Source organism: Neltuma alba, unplaced genomic scaffold, assembly GCF_004799145.2.
Source record: "Neltuma alba isolate B1F8T4 unplaced genomic scaffold, ASM479914v2 tig00006401_pilon, whole genome shotgun sequence".
Classification (NCBI taxonomy): Eukaryota; Viridiplantae; Streptophyta; class Magnoliopsida; order Fabales; family Fabaceae; genus Neltuma; species Neltuma alba.
The window spans coordinates 238,378-253,179 of record NW_021634452.1 but is presented as its reverse complement, the minus strand read 5'-3'; the positions used below and the strand labels follow the sequence as shown (position 1 = coordinate 253,179).

At 36.0% G+C, this 14,802-nt stretch overlaps 1 protein-coding gene across 4 annotated transcripts; it reads left to right on the top strand.

The window, feature by feature from the left end:
- Positions 1-5,786: 5,786 nt before the first annotated feature.
- LOC114750267 (protein argonaute 16) lies at positions 5,787-14,482 on the top strand. Of its 4 annotated transcripts, none has more exons than XM_028938838.1 (23): positions 5,787-5,911; positions 7,322-7,556; positions 7,631-7,836; positions 7,911-8,129; positions 8,242-8,378; positions 8,471-8,568; positions 8,655-8,752; positions 8,838-9,003; positions 9,128-9,244; positions 9,316-9,423; positions 9,590-9,652; positions 9,775-9,888; positions 9,994-10,159; positions 10,236-10,348; positions 10,845-10,982; positions 11,146-11,276; positions 11,944-12,009; positions 12,773-12,836; positions 13,002-13,113; positions 13,195-13,268; positions 13,467-13,561; positions 13,661-13,692; positions 14,011-14,482. In XM_028938838.1, exons 2-23 carry the CDS (start codon positions 7,335-7,337, stop codon positions 14,175-14,177), a joined length of 2,706 nt encoding a protein of 901 aa, XP_028794671.1. In that variant the 5' UTR covers positions 5,787-5,911; positions 7,322-7,334; the 3' UTR covers positions 14,178-14,482. The 4 variants fall into 4 exon arrangements, with proteins under 4 accessions (XP_028794671.1, XP_028794672.1, XP_028794673.1 ...); XM_028938839.1 differs by having other exon boundaries at positions 7,908-8,129; positions 8,844-9,003; XM_028938840.1 differs by having other exon boundaries at positions 7,908-8,129; positions 9,164-9,244.
- The last annotated feature ends 320 nt before the right edge of the window (positions 14,483-14,802 follow it).

The window sequence follows — 14,802 nt, the reverse complement described above, 5'->3', positions numbered from 1 at the left end:
ATACCCACTATGCAGTAGCCCCGCCATCTCATTTAATGAGTAGTATGGAGGCTGGATGAAGGCAAAAAGCACAACTAGAAAGAGAAGTCAAAAAACGAAGGCTGACAAAAGACAAAATCAAAAGACATCAGGAGCAAATCGAGTTACAAGCAACAAGCGAAAATTGGGATTAGGATCACACTTTGACATGTTAAAAGAAAAGGAAATTCATATTCCATCAACCAAAAAAGTCACATCTAGCATAGGCAAGGCTTCTTTAAAAGAGTGGAGAAAGAAAGAAGAGAAGGAGAATAAACTTAAGAAAAGGAAAATGCTCTATAAGCAATGGATAAGAGGTGAGAGAGAGTGTCTTTGAAAAAGGTGAGCCTAGCCATCAAAAGAAAGGAAGATTTATGAAAATGACAACCGTGAGAGTAAGAAGAAGATAGCCATACCAAAGCAAATGCAGAAAAAGAAAGAGGAGCATGTGGAGTTAGTAATAGTAGAGAACCCTAGGCCTTTAAATGAAAATCCAAGCCCATTTTTCAATCTAGCTGCTGGAAAAGAAAAAGACAAGTGGGAAAAAGAGGACCCAATCCACTAGGCCCAAGATAGTCTCTCTTTTGTTAAAAGGAAGACCTCCTACATGAACCTATCAACTTATAATTGGATCTCTATTAAATTTTAGCCTACTAGACAATGGACATCAAGGAATCCATGGATTTATTGAAAGAATAGTCTAGAAAAAAAATTAATTTTTACAGAACAAGAGAGGAAGACAATACAAAGTTAAAGCCTGATAATGCCCTACCAAGAGAAGGAGGAACAAATGATCTCAACTCCAAAAGAACCACCAAATCCTTCTAATGCTTAAGGAAATATCATTGTTGAACGAGACATTAACCATACAAATGACCTTTGGTACAAAATGCAAGATGAAGTTTGAGAGGATAGTGTTCGTAAGGATGATGGAGATGGGAAAGTAGGTGTTCTGATCAATCTTTTTTCTCTTTCTTGTTTAATGATGAATTTCATATCTTGGAATTACCGTAGGGCAGTCTCAAAAACTTTCATTGGTAGAGTAAAGGTTTGCTTTGAAATAATAATGTGAGCATCTTGATTTTATTGGATACTCATGTTAGTGGCAGTCAGGCAGATGGAATAATCAAGAGTTTGGGTTTTGAGAATTAGATTAGACTAGAAACTTCTGGTTATGCAAGAGGTACTACCTTCGGTCCTAAATATAAAACCTTGTTTGACTTTTATTTTAGTCCTAAATATAAGACCCCAATCTACTTTATCTCTTATATTTATCCATTTTTTCTCAAAAATAATCTTTCTAATAATGATAGTTCTAGATAGCAAACTTGATTAGCAAGGATATTTTAGAAAAAATAACATCTATTCATTACAAATAACTAACTTAACTAAGTTCTTTAATCTCCCCAAATTAGTCAACTGGGTCTTATAATTAGGACCAGAGGTAGTATTTGGGTTTTATGGTAAGGAGAGGATCTTTTGGTTAACCATATTACTTCTTCTACTCAGTTAATTCATGTTTAGGTGGTGGTATGCCATTCTTTGTAAATGTTCTAGCTTTCTTATATCTATATGGAACCAAGTTGTAGACTCTGAGAAAAACTCTAGGTAGACATCCTTGCAATAAATGATAGTGTGTAGGGGCCTTGGCTTATGATGCCAGATTCGAATGCTTACCTTTCTTTTGAAGATAGATATGGTGGAGCTAATTCGAATTTCAGATCAATGCAACAGTTCAAGAACTGTATTTAGAGATCTCAATTAGTTGAAGTGGATAGTGTGGATGATCATCTTACTTAGGAGAGAAATTTTTTAAAGGAAAGAATTCACTAGGCTTTTAGCAACACATATTAGAATGCTATTTTCCCGTTCACTAAAATATACCATTTAAGCAAACTTGGTTCTGATCATAGGCCACTTCTCCTTAAAACTTTTTCGATTGGTATTGTCAAAAGGCCACAGATAACTTTTAGATGTCAAATTGCCCAGCTTCCTGAAGAGGATTTTTCAGATATTGTGCAATAGAGCTAGAACTCGGGTTTTTGGGAAGAGAAAGTATCTCGTTTTAGCAAGAAAGCTAGTGACTAAAACCATTCAAAGATAGGAAATATACTAGCCAAGAAGAGAGATCTTTTAAAAAGAATTAAAGGCATTGAGAGGGCAAGAAGGCATTGAGAGGGCAAGGAGCAGGAGAGAGATAATGAATACTTTTTTTCAACAGAGAAAGAACTTTGGAAGGACTACAACAAAGTTTTGGCTCATGAGGAATTGTTCTAGTTCCAAAAATCTCAATATAATTGGCTCAAATGGAGAGATAAAGTAGTAAGTTATTTCATGACTGTACCATTATTCATCAAACAAGAAATCATATTGAGGGCTTGAAAAAGGAGGATGGAGACTGGATTTTTTGATCAAGACGAATTACAAAACATGGCTCTTGACTATCATAGAACTTTGTTCAGAAGCGAGTTGCAGAGTCCCTTTCAAAAGCCAATAAGCATAAGATTCCCACAGCTCTCAACAGAGGAGATTAACTTTTTGTTAGGTGATGTATAGAATGAAGAAATCAAGGCGGCATCATTTGAGTTAAGAGCTTTCAAGGCTCCGAGTCCACATGGCATACATGCTTTCTTTCACTATGAATATTGGAATATCATTGTAGAGTTCGTTTGTGTTTTGGTTAGACAAATTTTGGATAACTCATGAAGGGTGGCCTCGTTAAATGACACCAACATTGCAATGTCTATTACAAGATCATCTCAAACATAATTACCATGAGATTTAATACCATTATGGGCAAGCCAGTGGGATATAATCAACGCAATAGGGAGACAAAGTAGTAATAATATTATAGTGTAAGAAGTCATACACTCCATGAAGAACAAAAAAGAAAATAAGGGTTGGCTAGCAGTGAAATTGGATCTTGAAAAAGCCTATGATCGGGTGGAATGACCTTTCATCAGGGATACTCTCCTATCAATAGGCTTGACGGAAAAAATGTGTGACATAATCATGGCTTACATAACAACTTCTTCCCTTCGAGTGTTGTGGAATGGTGAAACAACCAAACAATCAAACCTACCAGGGTATTCATTAGGGAGATCCTATCTCTCCTTACATTTTTGTCCTGTGTATGGAATGATTGAGTCATATCATTAAAGACACCATCTGGGATGACAAATGGAGACCAATTGCTCTGAACACAAGTGGACCACTGATATCTCATTTATTCTTTGCAGATGATTTGATTCTCTTTGGGCAGGCGTCCACTAATTAGATTGAGGTAATATTGGAATGTCTTAATCAATTTTGTTCAGCTTCTAGTCAAAGAATGAACAAAGCTAAGACGAAAATTTGTTTATCTAAGAATGTACACTACTCTAGACTTTAAGTATGAGTTAACAAATGGAAGTAGGTTCAACCAGAGATTTGGGAAAGTACTTGGGCATCCTTTTGATACACCATGAGGCGTCTTATGTTACCTTCATTCCTATTTTGGAGAAAACAAATAAACGTCTCTCCAGTTAGATAAAAAGAAGCCTTAAATTAGTAGGTCGAGCTACTCTAATCAAGGTTGTGCTAGCCGCTTTTCCATCTCACTGTATGCAAACTATATTGTTGTCTAAACATCTCCTCTCTGAGCTCAAACAGAAAAAGAGGAGTTTTTTATGGGGTGACGTAGTGGAAAGAAAGAAAGTCTACCTTCTCTCTTGGGAAAAAGTTACTAAAGAAGAGAAGAGAGGAGGATTGGGTATCAAACAACTGCAAAGACAAAAGAAAGCTTTCATAATGAAACTTTGTTGGAATCTTCTTAATAACAAGGAAGCTTTATGGGTTCAAGTTCTCAAATCTAAGTACTAGTATGGAGACCTTGATATGCTTGAGGTACACAGAAAGCAAAATTCTTCTCTCACCTAGAGGGACATCTATGATGTCTGGGCATCTGTGATGTTTGAGGAAAGTTTTGAAAGGGAGTAGGGAGGAAAATTGGTAATGTTTGAAAAACGTATTTTTGGTACAATAATTGGGCAAACACTGATAAGCACCTTATTGACTTAGTTTCAGAACTAGAAGGCTTGGTGGACCAAAATGAATGTATGAATCAATATGTCTTGCCCTCAGGGTCATGGGATAAAGTGAGATTGCAATTCTGGCTCCCTCTTGTGAGAAGAGAGAAGAGGATAAGTTCTGTTGAAAACCATGCACTGATAGGAATTTTTCTGTCAAAATGCATATTACTTTTGTAGGTACACAGAGGAGTGCAAATAGCCATTAGAGAACAATATGGAGATGGTTAGTACCAGAAAAAATTAAATCTCTTATGTGGCTTTTCACCCATGGTAAAGCCCATACATCATAGCTACATCTGCAATGTGTAATCGAAACATCAACATAATGTCCTTTTAGATGCGGAGTTGAAGAGGATCAAATGCACCTAATTAGAGAATGCAAGAATGTGATTGATTAGTGGAAGTCAGTGATCTCTTCCTCAAATTGGCTTCAATTTCAAACCTTGCAAAGAGCATATTGGGTACACTAGAATCTGACTCAAGACATTAGTAAAAGTGACACCAAGAAGGTTCCTTGGGCTATTTTATTTGGTTACATATGCTGGGACATTTGGGTTTCCCAATGCAACGAATTGTTTGGAACAAAGGACAACAAAGAACGCTACAATGCTAATGATAGTTTCTTCAAACTTCTTAGGACCAGGATCTCTTGAGGAACTATAACTTCTATAAGGATATGGTTTTCCAAAGCAATCCTCTCCAGAATCTTGAGGAAGGTTTTGTGCAAATAGAAGTGGATGGCTTGTTCCTTGATAATGGAAGAAGTGGATATGGCAGCATCATAAGAATGAAGGATAACAAGTGGATAACCGGCTTTAGCTGTGAATTCTTAAATGTACCCCTTACAATTGCAGAGCTTATTGGAATCATACATAGCCTCCATATATGTTAGGCTAAGGAGTATAAGAAACTTGTGGGCCTCCATATATGTTAGGCTAAGGAGTATAAGAAACTTATGGTCTTTTCTTATTGTATTGATGCTATTAACTTGATTGATAGAGGGTGTGATTATGAACATTCTTTTAGGAACATCATTGATGAGGCTAGAATTTCAACTCATAAGGACTGGCATGTTGAGTTTTGTCATGTCCGTCGAGAGTACATACCGATGGCGAACTACTTAACTAAACTAACTCATAATTTGGAGGGCAACTTTTGCATTCTTGATCAACCCCCACCTTTTAGTCAATAGGTGGTGGTTGATGAGGGATCTTTTGCTTGCTTTGTTTTTAGTGCTTCTTAGGTTGTAACTTTGTTAGGTCAATTATATTGTATACAATTTTCATTCAAAAAAGAAACTTTAATATATTGGATACACATTAAAAATATTTTAAGATGTTAAATAAATCACAAAATATTTTAAGAGATTGTAATTGAAAAAATATTTTAGGGCATTAAATCATCATTACAACTTAGAATTTCATCTTCCATGCAGTTGATGTAGAAAAAGAAAAAGGAAAAGAAGAAGAAGAATATGAATTTCAGCTTCCTAAAATACAAAAATGATTTCATGGGATTAGCCAAACAGCTACCATTATGCGCGCAAATCGGCTTCTCCTGTTTCATATTTTCATTTGCCGCTGCAAACGATGCCGTATTGTCCTAGTGCAGGCGCATTGGACCGTCATGACCGTAGTTGAGAACATCTGACTTCCTTGGCTTCCCTCCTCTTTGATCATCCCTCCCTGACTCTCTCCGTTCTCACTTCACGAGCAGAAGCGGAGACGGCAGCGGAGAATTACGAGCAACATCATTTCATATGCTCCTACCGTCGCTTCCAGTAAAACCCTAACGAAGAAGAACCTCATTCTCAAAGTGAAAGGGTACAACTATAGTTTTGCTTCTCGTTCTGTCTCGTTTACTGCATTGTCTAACATCTGTGAGTGGGGGGTTTTGTCTGTTCTGAGGTACTTTACTTGAATATTCTGAGTACATTTTCTCCAACTTTTCAGAATTCGTTTTGTTTCAAATTTCACTAAGTGAAAATGCGGTTTAAATTTTTGGGCGACGTTGTGTGGTTGTTCTGCATGGGTGGGTCATTTTCTATGTTCTTTTCATGTTATTGGATTTGTTTTACCCAAAAAGAAAAAAAAAAAATCCTACCTGAAGGTTGTTTGGAAATAAATTTTCTTGAAGGGTTGGATGGTTGGTATTTTTGGGGAGAAATATGTGGGTTTTCTGTGATTTGCTTGGTGCTGTTGCTCATTTTGCCTTTCCTGTTTTGCTGAGGACATTGGAATATCTATCTGAAGTGACTACGAAGGATGTAGTGACAACGTGTTTGAGTAGTTTATAAGTGAGCATTTGTCAGCTTAAACTTGAGTTGAACTAGTCTTTCATCTTATCGATTTAATGGCCTTATGAGCATTTTGTTAGACTATGTTAGCAAGAATGATAAAATAAATTGCCTGAAAGTTTTTGGGGAGCATAATTAAGCGACACTTTAGAAAATAAAACTGAGATATTTATATTTTTTTCAAGAACCAAAAGCTTAATTTACTCATAAATTCGAAACTGAAATTTTAGCAAAAGGTAGTTGTCCTTGTGCTTATCTACGTTTCACAGGTATGCTAGAGATTATGATAGAAATATTTATGGAGTTCCGCCTCAGCAGTTTAATCTGGAGTTTTCAGCTGAATTTGTCTTTAGGAATAATTCACACAAGGCATAAGGTTCAAATCTATTTATATCTACATAAAAGGAAAATCTAGATTATCAACCAAAAAATATATATATTTTTCAATCATATATGTCATATTTTCTGTTTGTCTGCTCTTTCGTCTTATTTCTCTCAGTTTCCTTTTGTTGATGTTTGAAATTGTTCCTTATGGTTATAATCATACACGCATGCGCACATAAGTTGAAAAAAAATATCAAATGCTCAAGTATTTTGGGATAAGGCCGCCATAATGGCTTTGTTGGAAAAACAAATAGAATTTTATCAAAGCTTCAAGGACCTAACTTTTGACCACTTGATCAAAGAGGCTATAGCACTAAAGTAGCAACTCACAAGGTTCAGTTTTTTCAAGCAAAAATCCTTGGAATATGATTAGCTCCACCCCCCCGGGGGGGTGTTTTACCTGTCACTTCCATAGATCGGAAAGATAAGATCTTGTGAATTCTCATTTGAAGTGGGCGCATAGTTGAACAATCACTGGAAACAACCATTTGTATTCATCTGGTCTTTAACTTAGTCTGTTTTTGTCATTGATTTTAATTGATCATTTCTGAAGAAAGGGGAAAAAGATGGAGAAAGTTGCTCATACTGATCAAGCTGATGAGGTGCTAGCTTTGCATCCACCAATTTCCGATGTATCATGCAATGCAGAGCCCAAACAGGCTGTCCCCATTAAGTATTCTGTTGTCAATAGGCGTGGGTTTGGGACTATGGGGAAACAAATGCCATTGCTTGCCAATCATTTCCAGGTTTCTGTTGGCGTACCAGATGCTGTATTTTTCCAGTATAGTGTATGTCTCCCTGTACTGTCCTGTATTTTTCATCACATCCTAGCCATTGTCTTATGAAAATGAATAATTTCCAGGTTTCTATTACTTCAGAAAATGGTATAGCTATTGAAAGCAAGGGCATTGGGAGAAAACTGATTGAGAAGCTTTACCAAAGCTACTCTTCTGAACTTGGTGGCAAAAGCTTTGCCTATGATGGAGGGAAAACTTTGTATACAGTAGGTGCTCTGCCACATCAAAAGCTTGAGTTCACGGTAGTACTTGAAGAATCATTAGCAAAATGGTATGCATAATTTATGAGTCTTACTTGTGCCATGCTTTTGTCTCAAAGCTTACACCGTCTTCCTGCCGTAGCAGTAGTTCTGGTAGTCCTGGTGCTGATGGAAGCCTTAGTGTGGGAAATAAAAGGTCAAAGCATTATTTTAAGTCAAAGCTTTTCAATGTAAAGATGAATTTTGCTGCCAAAGTACCCCTGCGGTCCATTGCTTTTGCCCTGGAAGGAGTTGAGTCAGATTCTAATGCTCAGGATGCTTTGAGAGTGCTTAATACCATTCTGAGGCAACAAGCAGCTAGCATGTACTTACTTTAAAAATGTTCTTTTAATAGTTGTCTCGAGAGTGTCTTGAATGTCATTCACCTGTTACCTGTTAGCTCTAGCCTAATTAAATTAACCTTTCCAAATGTCAAGGAGGTGTCTTTTGGTAAGGCAATCATTCTTTCGCGATGACTTGAGGAATTTCACTGATGTTGGAGGTGGGGTAACGGGAGTTCAAGGTTTTCATTCCAGCTTTCATCCTACACAGGGTGGATTGTCTCTCAACATGGGTAGGACTATTCTTTTGCATAAAATAAATTTTCATTATCATTAAATTATACTTTTTTCCCCTCAAAGTTCCTCTTTATATTTTTATGACTAGATGTGTCCACAACAATGATCTTAACCCCTGGACCTGTAATTAATTTTCTTCTATCCAACCAGAATGTGAGGGAACCCCGTTATATTGACTGGGCAAAGGTGACTAAGTTTTAACCTGTATGCACAATATTCATGCTTACAGATTTGTATCTTTTAGTGAGGTTTTCTTTCTTGATATTATATAGGCCAAGAGAATGCTTAAAAATTTAAGGGTGCGTGCTTCTCATCGCAACCAGGAATTTAGAATTATTGGCTTGAGTGAGAAACCATGTAATCAGCAAGTGTAAGTTCTTTCATTTGAACTTTAGATATGCATTCTATTTCTTTGTTATAAAAAAGATATTACTCATCTTATTTGTTTCCTCCAGTTTCAGTATGAAGGTGAAAAATGGTGAGGGCAGTAATGGAGCGGAGACTGTGGATATCACTGTTTATGAGTATTTTGCTAAACACTGCGGCATAGAACTGACTTCTGCATATCTTCCTTGCCTTGATGTGGGGAAGCCAAAACGGCCCATCTATTTGCCCATGGAGGTTTGCAAATTTTATTCTTGATAGAACCTTTTTCCCCCTTTCCTTAGCATTCTTTGTTCCTTCAAACTAACTATTTTGGCCCCTCCCCCCTTCCAAATTTTTTCTTTTTCTTTGAGTGGACTAGCTTTGTTCGCTTATTCCCCTTCAACGTTATACAAAGGCATTATCTGCAATTCAGAGAGCTTCTTTAGTTGAAAAATCACGACAAAAGCCTCAAGATAGAATCAAAGCCATAACAGATGTAAGTTCACATGTATTGATGATTTGTTTTCTTCATTTTGATACTATATTAATCCTCATCAGAACCTATAGGCTATGGCACATCATCACTATGATGATGATCCTGTTCTTGCGGAATGTGGCATTTCTATCCAGAAGCAATTTATACAAGTTGAAGGTCGAGTTCTTGAGACTCCAAAGGTAAGCCTGATTTGGGGTGAATAAATGTATTATTTGTTTTTCAAATTGTCGGAGAAATAGTGGGAAATTAAAGCAGAAGTGATAAGGAGTTGGTTTCCTATCATTATTTCAGCACTAAATACGCTCTTTGCTGCTCTTTTCTTTGTTTTTTTTTGGAGACACGCAGTTGAAGGTTGGTAAGAATGATGAGTGCTTCCCTCGTAATGGACGGTGGAACTTTAATAACAAGGTACTGTATGATCATTTTGAATTCAGAAAGAATATTTATTCAGAGACAACCCTTTTTTCATTGTTATGTGAAATTGGGTTATCTAGTATGACAATTTTAATGCTCACTTTCCTTCTCCGCAGACACTTCTACAACCAACTCGCATTGATATCTGGGCTGTGGTCAACTTTTCAGCTCGTTGTGATACTAGTTACATTTCAAGGGAGCTTATCAAATGTGGAATGAATAAAGGCATTGTATGTCAACGCACAAAATTTCTAATGCATTGTGATTTTACTGTGGTGTCATCCTAGTGCCTTTTTGATTACCTGTCTCTCAAGGCTAACTACATACATAAACAGCAAATTGAACGCCCATATACTTTAATAGAAGAAGATTCACAAATTAGAAGATCTAGCCCTGTTGCAAGGGTTGAAAAGATGTTTGAGCTGCTATATGCTAAGCTTCCCGAAGAACCAAACTTAATTCTTTGCGTCTTGCCAGAGAGGAAAAATTGTGACATTTATGGTATGTCTTTGAAAACTTTTTCCTATTTCTTTATGTCAATTTTACTGACAACTCTGTTATTTTGGTTTAATTTTAGGACCTTGGAAGAAGAAATGTCTGACTGAAGTTGGTGTTGTCTCACAATGCATTTCTCCCTTAAAGATCAATGATCAATACCTTACTAATGTACTTCTTAAAATAAATTCTAAGGTAGATGACTGATCCTTATGTTGATATATTATTAACTTCCCATTAAATTGTTCTTTTAGCCCTTCTAATTTTATTGAAATTTTAATTCATTCCTATAATTGAAAAACTTGTATTGGATCCTTAATGTTGGGGAAAAAATCAACTTAGTTTCCATCTTCAAACTTCTGTCAGTATCTCATTACCATATGTTATCTTAGCATTTTAAGCAGGCAGAAGAGAGTAAAAATAGATGACAGAATGAAAATAGCTCACATGTAACACGAGGCAACATATGTTTCACTAATTTGGTTAGTTGGGTTGAACCGTGTAATTCTAAAATAATTAGCTATAAGGAGCCAATTACATTTTTTTAAAAAACAGGGACTAAATTTAAATTTGAGCAAGTCTGTTTGAGCAAGTCTGTTGGAACCAGGTGAATTGCAAATTATTCTCAATTTATTTTGTCTTGGCGAACATTTTGATAAATTCAGATAATTTGTGTTTATCCCCTCTGTAGCTTGGAGGAATAAATTCTCTGTTGGCCATGGAGCATTCTGGGCGTATTCCTCTAATAAATGATGCTCCAACACTGATTTTAGGAATGGATGTCTCTCATGGTTCTCCTGGACGATCAGACATTCCATCAATAGCAGCGGTAATGTTATCTTTGTACCATATTTCACATAAATAACGTTTTTTTTTTGTTTGCATTGTACTGTCTTATATTTGAAGAACATGTTTTTTATTTGCATCGTACCACAACCCATTTGAATTGTTACTTTATCATCATACTGTGTTATGTAATGTTACATTCTCAGGTTGTTGGATCTAGACGTTGGCCATTAATTTCAAGGTATAGGGCCTCTGTGCGAACGCAATCATCTATGGCGGAGATGATTGACGCTCTATACAAGCCTCTGGAAGATGGGAAAGATGATGGCATGATCAGGTATTGGGTGAAAATATTTATTGGACTGCTGCTCTTGACAGTTTTTATAATTTTTCCTCCCTTTCCCCAGCATGACATGACTAGTGATCATCTGTGCATTATGATCTCTTTTTCCAATCCTGGGGTTCAAATATGTCAAAATTTCTTTGTTTTGTTCCCTGTTTGGGTGGAGGGAAGTGGAGGGGAGGGGAGGAACAATCAGCTAAATAAAATACATTGGACCACAATTTAATTATCATCTGCGATGGTTAGAATGAACAATCTTCTTTTTTATTATATGTTTAACAATTATGACCCAATAATTTACTTGAAAAATTTCCATTTAAATTAAAATGACTTCTATTTTCAGTCATGTCATTACAAGACTTGAAGGTCCATCCAATTTGCTTGTCTGTGGGCCTGCAATTGCTTGATTGTTTTTATCAATTACATAGCAGTTACGAAAGTAAATTTCACTCTCGTAATCCTAAAAGAAAATTGTTGTTATATCTGTCAATTCATCGTTTAGTATGACTTTGTATTGTATGTTCATGCCTTCAGTGAAATGTAATAATAAGATGATGTGATACATTTATTCCATTTCTTTATTAATTAATTGTGAGTTTCATACATATGGGGCCGATAAATTCCATATACTGCTCTAACTTGAATGCTATTGCTTTTGCAGGGAACTGCTTTTAGATTTCTATCATTCCAGTAATGGACGAAAACCAACTCAAATTATTGTCTTCAGGTCTCATGATTTAACTTTTCCTGTTCAATAGGTTGTTTATTATTTGATAACATGTTATATCAGCAGAACTAACCTCTTCTGTGCTTGCTTAGCTTTTACCTCCTTCCTCCTAACATTATTTGGATAATATTTTTTACTCACGTAGTTGTCTTTTTCTTCTATATCCTCTGTAATACTTCTATGAAAATAACTCGTTACATGGTAAAAAAATCTAATATTTGTTCTTTCTTGAAAGTTGAGAACATAATCCGACAAGATTATTCTTCCTTGTAGCAAATGCTGTATTTTCTAAAATTACTGATTGCTTCTGTATCTCTCATTTCCTACTTGCTTCTTAGTCTGGGGATTGTCCAAGAATATGTTGGTTGGTTTCAAATCTTTCTTATGAGAGTCCATGTATATAAATATAATGAAGTGAAATCAAATTTCAATTTTCACGTGCTAATAAATTTTCCACTTCTCATATTATATGCTTATTGACCAAATGTGTAATTGGAATCCTTTTTTGGCTTTTAATTTAATCTGTTGCATAGTTTTAAGAGTTCATAGGCGACAAGCAAATTCACTAAGCAGTTCAAATTGCCTCAATTTTATTTATTTTCAATTTTGCACTTATGAAATGGGCCAAGTATTTTGTTGAGGGGTTGCACTCATGTTTAAGTTGTTCGAAATACGGACTTACATTTTGTTTCTTCTCATTCTTATTTTTTAGACGTTTGATACCTTTTATTTATTTATTTGCTAATCTGTGTTTTACTTTTAGGGATGGAGTTAGTGAATCACAATTTAACCAGATTTTGAACATTGAGCTGGACCAGATAATTAAGGTTTTACTGGAACCCAACTCTTTCTCTTGTATCATCTACCTTCATTGCAATTTGTGTTAGGGTTGTCAGATCATGGTACTTCTTTTATGACGTGGATACTGTGATAACAAACGTTGTTTACAACAGAATAATTGCCCTTAGTTGATGAACTTCTCTAATTGACAGGCCTATCAACATCTTGGAGACGTTGACGTTCCCAAGTTTACTGTAATTGTGGCACAAAAGAATCATCATACAAAGTTTTTTCATGCTAATGGTTCAGATAATGTCCCTCCTGGTGTGCAACTTCTCATGTCCTGCTTATATAGAGTTCAAACCAAGCGTTAAAACTCAAAAGTAATCCAAATTTCCTCTTCAGGGACAGTCGTTGACACAAAAATTGTGCATCCACGGAATTATGACTTCTACTTGTGTTCGCATGCAGGGATGCTTGTAAGATTGCTGTTTTCTTCTTTCTCAACTTTTTATGTTTGTTTGTTTCATTATTTTTTCTGGATTTCCCTGCCATGAGCACCTTTGATTTAAGTAATATATCATATAATTGTATCAGTTACCTCAGCGCCATTTTTTAATCACTAATGCTTTATCTCGTTACGTATCCTTTGCTCTCCTGTTCCTTTTGAATAATAGGGAACTCCTAGGCCAGTACATTACCATGTGTTGCTAGATGAGATTGGTTTCTCAGCGGACGGCATACAAAACTTAATCCATTCGCTGTCTTATGTGTATGCATTTAACCTCCATCTTCTTGGCATGGTCTTAATTTTAATTTTACGTTTTATATATATATATTTCCTTGACTGAAGCAAATAATTTTATTTCAGGTACCAGAGGAGTACAGCCGCGGTTTCAGTTGGTAATTTAACCTTTTTATGATTGTCAAATACTTGGAACAACTCTAGAAAAAATTGATGACCAAGGACGTCAAAAGTCAAAATCCCTCCTAAGGAGAGGATCATAGGACTAAGTTATTATTAGTACTTTATTGCAGTGATTATTTTGAAAAGAACCAATAACATTTGTTTTTATGGTCTTATGCGAAGGATTTTGGTCTTGAAAGTAATCATTTATCAATTTTATAACAGTCATTTTCTGGGCAATTTTCATTAGTTGCATCAAAAACATGTTTTATTTCTGCTTACAATCTTCTTCATTTCCTAATTTTCTCCTTCAGTGGCCCCCATATGCTATGCCCACCTTGCCGCAGCTCAGATGAGGCAATTTTTGAAATCTGATGATTCATCAGAGACATCTTCAACTTCCCCTGCTGAACTAGATGCTCCAATCTCAGAGCTTCCGAGGTTGCATCAGAATGTTCAGAGTAGCATGTTCTTCTGTTGAGGTGTTGTGCCAGCTAAGTGCTCTTGGTAAATACTCTAATTATTATCAGCCATTGATTTTTGACACTGTAAATATATGGCATGTAAAGCCATACATTGCTCGAACCAACCCCAGATTTTGTTTAATGGAGTGGGGAGAAGGAATAGAACATTAGTTTTACACAGCTCACTCTAGATGATTGTTTTCTCAAGACAACATTGATGTTTTGAGCTATTGCTGACTTGAAGTTAGAACATTGTTGACATTTCAAGTTGTAGATCTGAAACTTTCCAAATGATATGTTCAAGTTTTTGTTTTTGGTTTTTTATTGGGTGCAAAGCTTTTGTTGTGTTTGATTTTGAACGTGTTCAACTGTTGCTTGTGGACAATAAGGGACTTAAGGTCCCTTTTGGTACATGGGAATGGGGTTACGACTAGGATTGGGATAAGGAACGACTCAATTTGACATGTTCGGGACAAAGTCCTTGTCAATACTCGGGATTGCTTAAGACCACATTCATGTGATTCACCAATACGGCAATACCACCCTCCCCCCAGTATTGCAATTTTAATCCTGGGATTGAAAGTTGATTGACTAAACTAGCCTCCTAAAATCTGCTTAATTACACGTCCTACCAACGACTCA

Bases quoted from the DNA above. Each gene is read 5' to 3' on its own strand.
- LOC114750267 (XM_028938837.1), top strand. From the start codon at position 7,335: ATGGAGAAAGTTGCTCATACTGATCAAGCTGATGAGGTGCTAGCTTTG. The intron at 9,889-9,993 runs GTATGTCAACGC...ATACATAAACAG, and splicing joins GTGGAATGAATAAAGGCATT to CAAATTGAACGCCCATATAC. The intron at 13,562-13,660 runs GTATGCATTTAA...ATTTTATTTCAG, and splicing joins ATCCATTCGCTGTCTTATGT to GTACCAGAGGAGTACAGCCG.